The 15,262-nt window shown below is 36.7% G+C and overlaps 1 protein-coding gene across 4 annotated transcripts in view; it reads right to left on the reverse strand.

The window, feature by feature from the left end:
* The window catches only part of HERC2 (HECT and RLD domain containing E3 ubiquitin protein ligase 2), a 113,356-nt gene that overhangs the window by 24,249 nt on the left and 73,845 nt on the right, over positions 1 to 15,262 (reverse strand). For 3 of the 4 annotated variants that reach the window (XM_040584822.1, XM_040584821.1, XM_040584824.1), the window contains 18 exons: positions 15,040 to 15,130; positions 13,616 to 13,793; positions 13,091 to 13,172; positions 12,837 to 13,008; positions 10,972 to 11,116; positions 10,035 to 10,260; positions 8,999 to 9,170; positions 8,234 to 8,420; positions 7,308 to 7,448; positions 6,700 to 6,891; positions 4,841 to 4,994; positions 4,023 to 4,130; positions 2,771 to 2,902; positions 2,035 to 2,193; positions 1,824 to 1,942; positions 1,361 to 1,486; positions 358 to 513; positions 99 to 214 (listed from right to left, as the gene is read on the reverse strand). In XM_040584822.1, the coding sequence (XP_040440756.1) occupies positions 99 to 214; positions 358 to 513; positions 1,361 to 1,486; positions 1,824 to 1,942; positions 2,035 to 2,193; positions 2,771 to 2,902; positions 4,023 to 4,130; positions 4,841 to 4,994; positions 6,700 to 6,891; positions 7,308 to 7,448; positions 8,234 to 8,420; positions 8,999 to 9,170; positions 10,035 to 10,260; positions 10,972 to 11,116; positions 12,837 to 13,008; positions 13,091 to 13,172; positions 13,616 to 13,793; positions 15,040 to 15,130 (2,656 nt within the window). The remainder of the gene's footprint in view (positions 1 to 98; positions 215 to 357; positions 514 to 1,360; positions 1,487 to 1,823; positions 1,943 to 2,034; positions 2,194 to 2,770; positions 2,903 to 4,022; positions 4,131 to 4,840; positions 4,995 to 6,699; positions 6,892 to 7,307; positions 7,449 to 8,233; positions 8,421 to 8,998; positions 9,171 to 10,034; positions 10,261 to 10,971; positions 11,117 to 12,836; positions 13,009 to 13,090; positions 13,173 to 13,615; positions 13,794 to 15,039; positions 15,131 to 15,262) is intronic. The other variant, XM_040584823.1, reaches the window with a different exon arrangement.

Here is a 15,262-nt window from a genome sequence, read left to right on the forward strand (position 1 = left end):
AATTTTAAAAGAACTTTTAAAAAGCCAACAACAATGCTATTTATCATTGTATGACGAAGCACCACAAGACCAAACCAATGACAGTTGAAAGAAATCACCTATTCATCCACTGAACAAGCTGCTCATCCTGTTCTCTCTTAAAGACATCATGGCACTCATGAAGAACATCCATATTTTCATTATCTGCCATTAATTCTCGTATTTTCTTTGCCACCTGTAAAATATTTTGCATTAAACAACATTATTCAAACTATCAGTTACTCCTATCACAGCTAGCATAAACCACTTCTGGTACATCTTTTTTAAGTGAAACACTTCCATACATTCCACAAATCATTTCAAACATTCTTGCATTACCTCATCAAGGAAAAGACGAGGTAATGGTGTCCTTTTATCTAAAGCCACAGCTACCCTGGATGCCATACAGTATCTCCTGAACCAGGCCCATTTGTGCGTCTCTGCGCAGCAAGGGAGAGTGTCCAACTCCAGATCACAAGCAAGCGCCACAAGCACCTACAAGCAATCAAAATCATTTTAGAGATGTATCAAAAATGTGCAATGAAAAGCAATATGCATTTCATGCAGCTCAGCAGCTCACAGACTAGTAGGGCTGGAAGACAAAGACATGTAAAGCGCAAGTGACATTAAAAGCCATCTTCGCTACCTTCATTGATGGGGCAGCATCAAGTAATACCCACACTATCTCACACTGTTAGCACCCAATTTCCTGCTCCAATCCAGATATTTTCAAACACACCCTGTGAAAAACTCCTAGATCAATTAACTTTTCCATATCAAATACAATGTCCTGAACTTTTTATACTCCATTTCTAAACCAAGCCTCCTTCCTACAATTGGAAATTGATTTGATTAGATTTCAAATCAATGTTACTGATGAAGATTGTGAAAAATGGATTACTTCTTCCCTGTATAAACTTTTACGTATTTTAAGAATTTCTTTTCCTGAAGACAGTTAAGTCCTCTTAGTTTAACTTTTACCACACGGGAGGCTTTTTCAGCCCGAATAGCTTTCCTTTTAAGACATTCTTATTTGTTCCAACTAGATGTAAATGAAACTTTCAGGATTATTTAAATAAAATATACAACACTATTAGGACAACTCAGAATTCACTTACCAAAAAGTGTAGTCTGCTGTACTTAAAGACATTTTTCTTAACCACATACCTCTGCCTAGCTAGGTACTCCTTGTTTGTATATTTAATTCTCCTTTCAGAAGTAGTATTCTGATTTGGTCAGAAAATGTTTCTGATACAGGACTAGGTGAACTTACCATGTCTCACAAAAAAAAAAAAAATCCAGAACTATAGTAATGAATTCTTTACTGATTCTACTCCATTACCTTAAAGAAAGGGCTGTGCAGCAACTGTTTGCCACCTCTCACAATGGGGTCTTCATAGTCAAACTGTCGCTGCAAAGCTTCTGGAAGACCTTTAACCAGAGCAGCTAAAGCACTCCCTGTGAAACTCTAGAAAAACCACAGAAAAGTTAGTCCTACTGTATGTATTACAAAAAGCACATTATTTAGATGACCATGACAAAACATTAGTAGCTTCCATTTCCTAACACAAAAGCATTTCTATTGCTTTGTAGCAATTCCAAAAGTACATCTATACAGTATTGGAAATAGCCATTTCTTTCTAAAATGGAGTATCTTTACAAACTTGCAGACCCATGCAAGAAGGCTATTTATTTACCCATTTCCTACTTTGTCATTAACAACAAAAAATCAGAGCTAGCATTTCAATGCTTCACATATATCTTAACGTGAAAAACAAGACAGGCAAGCACCACTGCCTTCTTACCAGAGCCCGTGTTTCTCCATCATTATCCCCTAGAATCCGGTTGATGTTAATAGACTGGCCAAACTCCGTTGTGAGCAGTTTCCGTAGTCTCTGCAAGGCCCACATTCTGTGGCCAGCAGCTAAGGAAACATAAGCACACAAAGAATGCAATTACTTAAAGCAATCATTTTAACTTCTAACAAACAGATTTAATTTTACAGACTACACCTACCTAATGCACTCAGTTGAGCACAAGCTGCAAGAGAAGCTGCCAAGCGAGGAACTATACTCCTGTTGGAAGCAAAATTTAAGCGAAAATCCAACAAACACGTAACCAAATCCATCGAGGGACATGAAAGAATGCAACGATCTGAGAGAAGGTCTTTAGGGCCTGCAAGAAACAAAAAGCAAAAACAAATGAAAAAAGAGGTGGGGAAGATTCATCCTCAGACTGAAATAAATACAGAACATAGGCAGGATTTAGCTGACCAAAACACAGTCTAGCTTGCCAGTCTGTATCTGAGTTGGTCCATTCCACTTCCCTTTGAAGGGACTGGAAGGAGGAGGCACTTCATGTATAATTCATCTATTTCCAAAACAGATGCATTAAACACAAAAAACCCCCCACCAAACCAAAACAAACAGGAAAAACACCCAAAACCCTCACAACTCCGAAAGAATTTCAGATTAATTGTGCCTCCAAAGTATCCTCTCTATCCTGTCTTCACTGATTAAGAGGCAAACTGGAGCGATTACAAAATATTTTTATCTCTTCCCTATATACAAGTGCATCTTCTCAGGAAATATTTTCAACAAACTCCTAAATATGAATGAAAACATTTTCTTAGTGTGAATGCAAATGAACTCTTGAACTTCAGCATGTAAATACCATGCAATAAATGCAACTGTGAAGAACAGACAAGTAAATCTACTCTCTTGCCCTTCTGTAAATATCTTATATACCTTACCTGCAGCTGGCATGATAGGGTAAACAGTGAATCGCCATCCCCATCCATTCACAGAACCATCACTGATGAACTTCCACTTTAGTTCATCCCCTGGAATTCGCAATTCACTAGACCAATCTGACCACTCACGACCTGTTACGATAAGTAATATGAACATATTCATCTGCACTGTCTGAGCTGATATGCAAGCCATTCACCAACAGCAACTTCCTTCCATGGTTATATATTATAAACATCACATAAATGCATTCAAGAAAGAAAAGCTATGTAAAGCACAAGTACATACAGAAGTTACAGCAACAAAACTTGCTTCTTGAAACATTTCAATTAGCACTGCTAACATACATTCAAAAGACAATTTTAAGAGCTCAATAGAATCCAGTCTTATTTTCAAATTATTTTTTCATATTACAAAAATATATAACAGCATATTCATTAAATTATGCTTTGCAGCTTTTTCCAGCCAGGAAATATGTCAATAATGAAACACAAGTGCATCTGAAACAGTCTGGGAAAAGAAGAAGAGGAAAAAAAGAAAAAGTAATATTGGTCAATAGTAAAAGCTCACTTCACGACTGCTCAGAAACACTAAGCACAGGCGGTAACTACAGAGACCCTTGCACTGATGTAATGTATGAGTAAGTTCAATGTAAAATTTTATGAGATTAAAAATATTCCTCTAAAATCTACTGAAAATTAATAGTATTTAAAAATTAAATCAGAAGCAAGATAAAAGATGTGAAGATTTGATGTAGCATCGCATACATAGGCCAGCACAGAGAATAGGAAAAGAGCACCTAGCTATTATTTTGGGCATTCGACAGCAGAAGAGCATTTGTCTTGACTGCATGAAAGCTCAAATTTCTGTAAGTACGACTTGAAAAAGAAAAAAGCTAACAAAAGCAGTACCCTTTTCCAGTTGTGTTCCACTTTGTTAAAATATACTTTGATTACACAAAAATTCACATATGTTGGCAAGGGTGCTAAACTGATTTTTTTGCTCTCTAACTGCTCTTAGGAAGAGCACGACAACATGCTCTTTTGAGAGCTTCTCTATATTCAAAGATGCAAGATCACTCTTACATGTCTGTGTCTAGACCCTGCATGTTTTTTAGTTTAAAACAGAGTAACAATTTACACAGTTTTTCCTGATATCCCTCACAGTATGTCAGTCACAGACAGTGGTACATTTCAATCAGCATTTAACAGTAAATCACACAAGACATTTTTGAAAAGCACTAGCTCTCATAACCTGATCGGACGGAAACAATTCTGTTGACACCATCCATTATGGTGAGTGGATCATGACGCCGCTCTGTAGAACACTGGCGATCAAATTCTACCCTCAGTCCCTCAGCACCTAAACAGCAACAAAGAGTTTACACATTTCTACAGAGCAATCGCTACCACAAGCAAGTGCAGTACTTCAGAAATCCACATGAAATCAAACAGCTGTTTGGAAGCCACAGCACTCATTAATAAAAATAACTTCCTTTGGTTTAAAGACATTATTTGTCCATAATTTCTTCTTCTTGAAAGGCTTACATCATAGCAAGCTCATCTGAGTAGGGACTAGCAGACAGAAGACTATAATCAGAACATTACAAACTAAAGTTGCAACAGACAAAAAAAAGTCTGTTTACAGTTAAGGCAAATAGCTCTTTGTTGCCTGTACCTTTTGATAAATACTAGGTAACATACTGAAGGAAGCACTAAGTGAAAAGACAGTGTTAAAACAGGAAAGTATTTCCCTAATGCTCAAGACTGTAAGACAGATGTTCAATTACTGTCCCTGAAAAAGACTCAGTCCTTCTCAGCTACGTAACTGAACAGAATACAGCAACCATGTACAGCTGCAGTCACAGCCAGTGAACCCAAAAATGCGTATTTCACAGGACGGAAGCATTCATGCAGTATGTAAGTGTTTTAAGAAAGACTTTATTATAGTGACATGATACATAACATGGCTTTAAAAGTTCAATACGCATTTTTGCAAGCTAAGGAAAAATTTTCTGCATGCAAGCTTGACATCAGCTGTATTTCATTAATGTAACTCTAAGAATTCTATACCTGGTATTTTAACTGTGCCACTAGAAGATGTATCATCAGTATATGGATGGCTGCTTTCTACCACAACTGGTTGCGAAGAGAGGCGACCACTTTGTGAATCAGTTGCTACATCTTCTAGTTCAGTAACACAAAGCTCCAACAACATATCAGCAACCTAAGAAAAGAAAAACATACACTTTATGAAAAGTAAGATTGATTAGTCCAAGAAATCTAAGCCAACTACTATTCTTCCCATATTTAAAATAAATAAATCACTTGTTTTCTGAATTCTGATTAATAAATCAGACTCATTCAAAAAACATTCTTTTTGGTGTTGTTAAAGCCAGAAAAACTCCTAAAACTAAAAGCCAAACCTACGTTTCCAATAAGTAAATGACAACACAAATAATTGCTTACCCTTACATAAAAATACCAAACTGAAATCTAAACTGTAAAGCGTAGGCCAAGAAATTAATGAAAGGTGTAAATATTCAACCACTACATAATACTGCAAAACACTCTTTAGAGAAAATCTCAGTAGTACTCACTTTTAAAGAGCACTTTCAAATAAAATTTCTGACTCTCAAGGTCAAAGAAAAACAACCAACCAACACCCAACAACAATAGAAAAACCCAAACCACAAAAAACACCCACAACATTGTTCAGCTTTACACTTTTAACGCTACAAGCAAAAAAAACAGAATTAATGTATTCATACATATATAGCATGCATTTAACTGGGGCAGGAAGGTAATATAACTACATCTTAAACCAAGAACATGGGTATAAGATAGCCGATCAATGAAAACCAGGGTGCAGGGAAAGTAACAGTTCGAAAATACCACTCAACTGCCTCTGCATGAATAGCATCAGTTAGGCACTCCTACAGTCCTAGTTTACTCAGGACAGAGATAGCATAAGATTTCAATGTTTAAAACTGAAGCAGTCTTGTCATTTATACCATTAATAAATAAATAAAAATTCTCGGATTCAATGTGCACTCCTTAGCGAAGTCACTATTCATTGTTTTGGTTAGTGAAGCCAAGTTTAATAAAAGAACACAAAACTCAGCTTTGCATAATCACTTCTGATGTTTCAAACCAGTCTTGAGCAATGCAAAGCCGTAAATTAACTACATCTTATGAGCATCTTAAAGAAGTGCACTGTTACTTATTAGAAAAAATTGTTTAATGGGTAAAGCTACAACAAACATTAAACAACTTTCAGTTCATTAGTACAAGGAGATATTCTATAGTTTATGATTCGTAACATTCTTTCATATAGCTGCTGGTATCCAATATTAACAGTATTCATTAGTTCTGTTTGTTAGTTGTCCCCAAAAAACTCACACCTGTGGATACCTTTTAAATAGGTAGAAACTTCAATGCATCAAACTTAAATCTTAAAAATTAAGAATAATTATGATATTGTTAACAGTATATGAACAGCATTTTTAGCTAGCAATGAAGACTGCATCAGTTTGAGAAATAAACTCAGATGCAAACCAAAACCAGTATGTAAGTTTTTAAACTAACATTCCACAGATCCAGGAAATAGGCTTGGTTAATTCAGCTTCATTCCAATAGCCACAGCCACTTGTCCAACACACAAATACATTTCATTAATCTTCTATTTTAATGTCTAATTGCAGCATGACAGACGAGGAAATAGTCTGTCACTGACATTTGCAGCACATACATATATTCATGTAGTATTTCCAGTAAAATCATTAAGCTTCACATGCATTCAAGTTCAAGTCAAATCTTCGTGTTTATTAAGTTTCTCAGTATGCTGAACTGCACTTCAAATACAAGAAAATACTCTAGTAAGCCATTACTAAAAAGTACATAGTTCAAATGCAAAAGAAACAAAGCCTGACCTGTGGGTAAGCTGTGCCCATACCAGACAGCACAGCTGAAAGAACATCTCTTCCCTTGTCACCTGCTCTGTTGGACACAGCAAGCTTTAGCAGGTCAACCATGACTCGCGTGTCATCTGGTACTAAGAGACTAGTAAACTCATCCAAGTACTGCGGTTCTGGGCCAGATACTTTACTTTGACTTTCTACATCCTACAAAACAAATCGCAGAAATATTTAGACAGTGAAGATGAAAAATATTTCACTGAATCTGAACAAGTTAACTTGTCTGAAGAAGTTCAAAGGTAGTTTAAAACACACTTTATAAACCTGGGATTACATGGCCCCAAATTATTGTTAAACCCATTCCTCAAATGAAAAAGCATTCCTAAAACTAACCTACTTTAGCATCAAGACACATACACAAAACCCCAAAAAACCCCACACAACACCCATCCTAAAAAATACAAAACAAAACAAGAACACCCACACAACAGCACTGTCTTCGAAATGATTTTAAAAAACGCAGTAATTTATAGCATAACTTTAAAAGCACAAAAAACCAGCAAAACTGCTTGATAAAACCATGGTAAGGAGTTAAGTTTTAAGGAAGGTATTAATAACATTACTTCTTTGGTTTTTGTCATGGTTTCTGCAATGATACTGGCAGCTCCAGGATCATCTGTGACTGGAATGAAAGGACGAGAAGATGCAGCAGCAGCTGAGGGAGTTACAGCAGATGGTGTCACAGCATCTTCTGAGGAAACAACCTAGCCAAAACAAACCATTAACAAAAGCTGCAACAAAATACTGTAAAACCTTGTAAGAGTCTAACTACTTATTAGAAGGGCTTACGTTCAAAGATAGCAGCAATTTAAAACCAGCCATAAATTCAGAACCAAGATATGCTCCCTGTATTTTTAGCTTCTATTTTATGTTCCTAGCTCAGCAAATCAGCCAACACCCTCCTCAATGCCAGCTGCTAGAAAAGCGTACAATAAAACATGAGTGCCTGCAGAAAAGTCTACAACGTAGAAGACAAGCCCTAATAATACATGTCAAATTAATCATTTGTTAAAGGAAACAATCTCTTCATAGCAAGCCTTTTTTCCTGCTTCTGTGAGCAGTTGGGAATCAGAGCAGAATTCTATTCAGGCCCTCCTGTCTGTATTAGTTGATATAAGTTTACAATTAAATTTCATTAAATAATGGTTAAATATAAGTTTAGTCTTGACTTTTTTTTTCTTTTTTTTTTTAAAGATCGCGCCTGTGAAATGAATTTAATATCTGATCAAATGGTTAATATGTTCATGCTAACTCTAAAATACTACTAGAAATCATCACAATTGCATTTAAATGACAGTGTGTTCTGAGAGTTCAAAACTGATTCCACACCGAAATTTTAGTTTTTCCAAATCTGACACATGCAGACTACCCACTCCTGAAATTAAAGCATGAAAGAACTGTTTAAGCTCTGTTACTATCAAACTAAACAAGACAATGTTTTTCGGCTTTACTGTTAAACACTGATGGAGAAATTAATCTGACACTTTACCTCTCCTCTCCTGTCCTGCCATGGGTTTGGGCTCAGCCTCTCTTCTATATCTCCTCCAAGCGTGCATTCATCTCCATTTGCAGGGCTTCCTGTAGAAGTAGCATCTGAGGGGGGGGCTGGTGATGACGAGGGACATTCTACTGGTGCAATCATACTTGCAGGCATCAATGCTCCAACAACTGCATCCCTGAAATCATTTAGGGCAGATAAATATAAAACTAATTATACTCTCTTGTTGAACTCAGAAGAAGTGGTATTAGCTTGTCTTAATAAAATAAGGAAAGGTTTCCAAGGTCAGGAATTTAGAGACTAGTTAAATCCATTCTCCTTTGGGCCTGATGCTTAAATACGGTGTTTTAAGGCCACTATTTTACCTAAGTTCCTTTTCATAAGTTTTATCACAAATACTTTGTTCTCTACCAACAACATGGAGGGCACCTTAATGTTTCACTGTTGTTTCAACCTTGGCCCCACTGCTTCCCTCCATATCGTCTATCACGATCTACTTACACTCCTTTTACATGATTTACTTGGGCATTGCTAAATAAACATTTTTTTCCCCCCAGGCACTGGGGGAGCTTCTGTAAAAAGAACACAACAGCATAAAGCTAACATCAACATGAAAAGAAAGTTTAAATGAAGTTTGGGCCTATCCTGAGGAGTCCAGATTTGTTAAACAATTTATACTGACTCAGAGAGACCCTAACAGATGGTAAATTATATCATCTTTTGCTCTGCAAAGGACAGAAATGTTTGCATGCCTACCTGGCATACATGATTTGTAAAGCCATCAGTATGTGAGATAATGCCTGCTGTTTGGCAACATTCCCATCAAGTGACAGGAGAATCTTAGCAAGGGAAGGGCGATTCGGCTTGGAACTGTTTGCCCCACTAATTTTGTTACTGGCAGCAGAAGAATCTGCATCTGAAGGAACACCTGGAGTGAGAAAAAAAAAAAAAAAAGACAGCATACTTTTTTTAATGGTATAATACATAACAACAAAATAGATAAATCAGTTCCAGTTAAGTCACAAAGATGATTGTAAAACTAATTCTACAGTAGATTCTTAAAATGCAGTGCCTACAGTTACAACATTGAAGTCAATACTAAGGCTTTGCAATAAGGGCTTTCATAAAATAGTGTACTACCTTGTTATTTACTCATGAAGATTAAGGTAATACAGTAGAAATATTTTGGTGATCAGCATCTAAAACAAGCTTTACTTACACAGAAATTTCTCAAATAGCAAGAGTATTTATTAGATACCCTTAAAAATACCAACCAAATCCTATATATATATATATATTCCTTGCTCTTTTTTAAATGCATTGCCTTGTCCACAAGAAAGCTTAATTAGCAAAATGTTTGGGGCTGTTTTGCCTCCTTAATTCTTAAGTCGCTTACCTGAGAAACAAAAGGTAACATAACATCAAGAATTAGAGAAAGAGATAACATTTAAGACGACCAATATTACAGTAGCATCCATCTATCATTACCTCCATAAAGCTCTGGGACATTTGATAAAAGCATATTGCATTTTAATTTCCTGAAGAACAACAGAAGGTCGAATTAATGCTACTTCTGAACAAGACCTTTACAACTTTCACTTTCAGGAAGAAATTTTGTTGAGGTTTTTTTTAGAGGAGTGTATGGTTTTTTGTTGTTTTGTGGCGTTTTTCTAAAAGACAGTTCTGTTTTTGCACTCTTATCACCTATTAAACCACACACAGAGCAAACTCTCCAATGGCATAAAAAAACCCAACACCCACAAACAACCAACATAAGGCAATAAATACCAACCAAGATAAGAAGCACCCAAAGGGTCCCTCGCTGTCTGGAAAAGGACTGGTTCATGAACAGATGGTGTAGCTACATCCACTGTTGTCCATGCTACACTGTGGGAAGACCCACAAGCAACCCGAGTGATTTTCTGGCCTTCCAAGCCCTGGACAAGAGTGGGCTTTCTATTGACTGTAGTAGTTCCATTGCCTTGCTGCCCATGGTCATTGTCACCCCAAGCATAAACCTGCCAGTAAACATTTCCACATATTACTTTGCTTCATTGGTTGCCGCATTTAATACTTTTCTTAAAAATTCCTACAAAGGAATCTTAGTGATTTGTATTATTAAAATCTGGCACTGTAGAGAACCTATTGCCATGACTTTTTCCCCCCCCTCCATTAAATAATGCAGGTATTATCATACACTTGAATAAAAAAAAGAAAAAATTATAGCAGCATTTTATCAGATGATTCATAAATCATCACCAATTCATAAATCATCAGTTGATTCATAAATTATTCAATGTTCACAGTGAACAGTAAGTTAGAAGAATTAGTTGCATAGTAATTATATTGGGGATCTGAATAAATACTATGATGATAATGCTGGATCACTGCAGGAAAACCTGTCCAGAATACTATGACTGCTTCTGTATTTCGACAGTGGGAAGCAGGGAACTGATCATGAGATAACACGTAAGCTAGGAAAACATTACAAAAGCTACTACAACAACAAGAACATTTAAACTCCAACAGTAATACAAAATCTAATATATTTTAAATTACAATCATAGTTATATTTTACTCAAGACTTTAAAAAGCAAATAAATATCATTAGAAACTTTTATTCCATTTAATCAGCACTGACACTATTACACTCTTCCTCCTCAACAATTTAAGTTTAACCCTTTCTGGATGAAGGAAAAAAGGGAAAAGAAGGACGATGCACAACATACCTGTCCAGTGTCAGTAACTGCTAGACAATGGAGTGCGCCTACAGCCACATGCACAATCTTTTTACCTCTCAGTCCTTCCACAACTTGTGGCTTTCGAACATGCACATCTGTGCCATGGCCTAGCCTGAAGTAGTCACCCTTACCCCTGCAACAGATAGTAAGTGTAAAATTCAAAACAATTCCACTGTTTACATTCCTCTGTCAATGCAGCTTCCCAAATCAAAATACTTATAATACTTACAAAATCAATGTGTTTTGATAGACTTGGGACAGATTTATATTACAGAGGATAAATCTAACAATAACAGACTCTCTAAATCTACTCTCATGAAAAAAAAAAAAAAACAACAAAAAACAGGAACTAACATGTTTTCAGAACTGAGTTTTTTTCCACACTGTTGCAAGCCTCAATATAGGTTCTAAAGCCTCCATAATTTAAATTCTCTAAAGCTGTTACACAAACTGCACTAAAAAGACACCACAGGCAAAAGTGATGTACAGACAAAAAAACCCCTTGACATTCTTCTACTGTGTTTTTAGTAACCATTCACTCAGTTCTGCTCTTCACCACCACCAATTTTTCTCAAAAAAGGTTATGTTACACTGGAGACTACTATGATGCCTACAAAAAGCTGTAACACATACATTGTGACTTCTCCCTCAAACCAGCACAAATTCAAGAAGTCTCAAAGCAACTCAGCCACCCTTAAGTGCAGGCATGCACAGCTGAAAGAGGCAAAAAAACTCCTTGTAGACCTGTAGCATCATGAAGTAGCTGTAGATTTTATGACTAGACATAACACTGTTAAGACAAGCTGGGGGAAGGAAGGAATGAACGAACAAAAATTTTGCAAAACGTTCTTAAAGACTGCCAATTCCCTTTCCTCTTACTCCTTTTGTCACTCAAAAAAAAAATTTAAGAGGGGGAAAGCGACAGGGAAAAATACAGTTTCCAGTGGCCACTCAGAAATGACACCTCTGCTAAAAGTTTTTCTCCCTTTCAATAGAAGTTACTTATAAAAACAGAAGCTTTGTGGATTTCTCTTCATATCATTCATCACCTGCTCACAAATAATGACAAAAATTACTATTTTAAGTCTTCTTAGTTCTGATATACATCGAACAGGTCAGTCTTATTACACAAGGATGGGGTAAGACCTTGATCTGGTTAGAGCTCTGAATTTGACCTGCCATACAGTAAGCTCTCAAATTTTACAGAATGATTTATAAACTCAAAAAGCCAAGTTTGTGTTCAAAACAACACAGAAGCAAGACAACAAACAGAAGACAAGTAAGAAGGGTTTCTAAATAACTTTGTGATCACTTCATACCAGTTCTTGCTTCAAGGGATCATTACTGACAACTCAGTGGCCTTCTGAGCAGCAACGAGCTCTGTAGAGACCCTGTGTTTCCAAGGAAGTTCATCCCATCTCCTCTGAACTTTAGCTTACTTCCTTACTCTACTACAGCCTTACCCTCTCAGTCTCTGCTTTAGCTGTAGGCTACATATGCCAAACAATAATTCCCAGGTTCTGTTTTTCCCACTCCACTCCAAAGTCTTGAATTACAGGGGTTTTTACAGTCCTTTACAGGCTCCATTGCTCCCAAGAGAGGGAATGCTCTTCCCCTTCCTCCACTCATTAAGACCCAGGCATCCTAACAGAGTACAATATACAACTCAGCATACTATAAGAAAGTGTTAAGTGTAATTGAACAGATCACAGCTTATCTCAAAGAGCTGCCAATTTTAAAGACAAAGCACACAGATAAGGCACAGGTGGAGTTAAGACAGTCAAATAGCAATAAATGCAGGATATACTTCACAATAATTGCTTTGTTAATAGTTTCTGGCAAACATAACATACCATGTCCATACCACTCCTGACTTGGTCAGTGCCAATGAGAACTGTGCACCACATTCAATCTGACAAACACCTTGGCCGTTCAGTCTTTCAATGTTCTGAGGAATGTTGCATCCTTCACTTCCTCCTCGGCCCAGTTTTCCAAAATCACCATCACCCCAAGAAAACACCAAACCTAACAAACACCAAACTGCAGGTCAAACAATGATCACAGCATTTCCATGTGCTATAATGGTTCTGGAACAAGATATTCCTACCTTCATCTGTCAAAGCAAGAGTCTGAGCATCTCTGCTTCCACAAGCAACCTGAATGACTCTGTGGCCAAGGAGCACTTTAACCTGCAAAATAGAAAAACTAAGCAAGACATTTTAAAACATAATTTCTTTGAAACTTTACAGAGATTTTTCAAGATCTTATGACTGATCTTGTTCATTGTGCCCAGCCTGAGCATGCCATTTATCAAGTCTTGCTCACTTATGGTCCAACATCACTCAACAACAGTAGCAGCTTTCACCTATGTATCAAAGTAGATGCAGGACATGAACGTTCTAAACAGCACCAGCCATTTCATATCACTTCCCAAGGAAAAGAGTGGATCTTTCTGGCCTTCCTGAAATAGCTTGCCCATTGTTAGAGGTATGTATAGCAAAACCTAATTTAGATCACTCCAAAATGATGCCTTCGTACTGCTTTCATGGGTTTTCACTGTACTTCAGCTTTTATTGTTATCATTTATTAAACAAACACATTCACATTTCATCAGAGACAAGAAACATTTTACCATCTTAGGCTTCAGCTGTGTGGTATTATCTCCATGTCCTAGCCTTCCATATTCTCCAAGACCCCATGTATACAGTTCACCACTTGAGGTAATGGCAGCACTGTGAGAACTGCCACAAGCGATATCACGGATGCGTTTGGTTTTCAACGCTTCTATCAATCTGGGTTTATCACAGTTCCTACAGAAAATGAGTAAAGAAATCATTGCATTCATTATGAAAAAGTTGTAAAACATACTCCAACTTTCATAATCCAAAAACATTTTGTGCAATAACTAACATTAACCTAAAGTAATATGCAACACCATGACTCCAAGATGTACTCTTCAGGTAGCACCATTAAATCTAAAGTTTACACTATTTTAATGTACTTCAAAGTTTATTTAATGAAATATTTTATGTATATGCTACAAAACTTAGGTGACAAAGCCAAAATACCAAAGTGATGAATCAATCAAAGAGTGTGTAATACAAAGTGAAAACTGATACCCTGTCACTGCCCAAAGTTAAGCCATTTGTTATCTGTGGACACAGAGTCAGATAGCAAGATTAAGAGATGACACTCCCATCCTAACTTCACTCTTCATGAGAGAGAAATTAGAACTGGGATTTACTGTTAGGCTTCTATGAGAGTACCAGAAACTTTTCATATGGTTACAATATTCTTTAAATTCAGGGAAGAGTTTCAACTCAAGGTTTTCTAACACTGTGTATCAAAGCCACTATTTTTGTAAAATTATACATGGCCTCTAGAAAATTTGCTCTCATGACATGCCCAAGAGTTGGTTCCAAGTCTTACTTCCAATAAAATTATAGAAGACATAAGGCAGTTGAACAATAAACAACAATACTGCTCTTCCATTTTCATTGATATGACACACATACCCCTACGAACACTCATTTGTTGTCACATATTAACCAACTGAGTTGGCTGCTGTAATGTTTTTATGTATTCTGAGAAGGTGTTCAAAATATATCAGAATAGCAAACAAACATTTCCCCATGGGGTATATTTATCTCCCCCTTCCCTGCCCACCCCTCCTTTCAAAACATTGCTCTGTGTGCATACAATAAAAAACCTGAGAAAATCCAAATTTTCCTCAAAGCTGTTCTGTGGAAGACTAAACTATATATTACTGAAAGGGGTAAGAAATTTATGTGAAATTTATTATGAAAGACTTTATCCACAAAGTATGTTTCCAATTATTGCATTAATTGAATAGCTCCTTTTTAAATGACTGAAGATTACTACAAGCGCTGCACCTTAAGTTGATGTGCACTGCTGAAAAGAATCCCTTCACAAACACAATTCTTCTGCCCCCAGTTCTATTAAAAATCCTGCCAGTCAATAGTGGTGGTCAGCTGTGTTAGAACATGCAACACAAATGTTCTCTTACTGAAATACAGACACATTTGGTATCCTTACATTCGACTGAAGTGACCAAGTTTTCCATCATCTCCCTCACCCCACGAAAATATCTTTCCATCAACAGTTAATGCCATAGCATGCCGGCCACCTAAAAGTGTAAACAGAAGTTTAAATTTTCAAGCTTTCAAGCAGGCAGCAGGTCTTGCAGAAATCTCAGAGAAATATTTGACACTGCTGTACTTCTACAATGTAACTCTATAAGCCTTTCAACCCAATATAC

Source organism: Falco naumanni, chromosome 2, assembly GCF_017639655.2.
Source record: "Falco naumanni isolate bFalNau1 chromosome 2, bFalNau1.pat, whole genome shotgun sequence".
NCBI lineage: Eukaryota > Metazoa > Chordata > Aves > Falconiformes > Falconidae > Falco > Falco naumanni.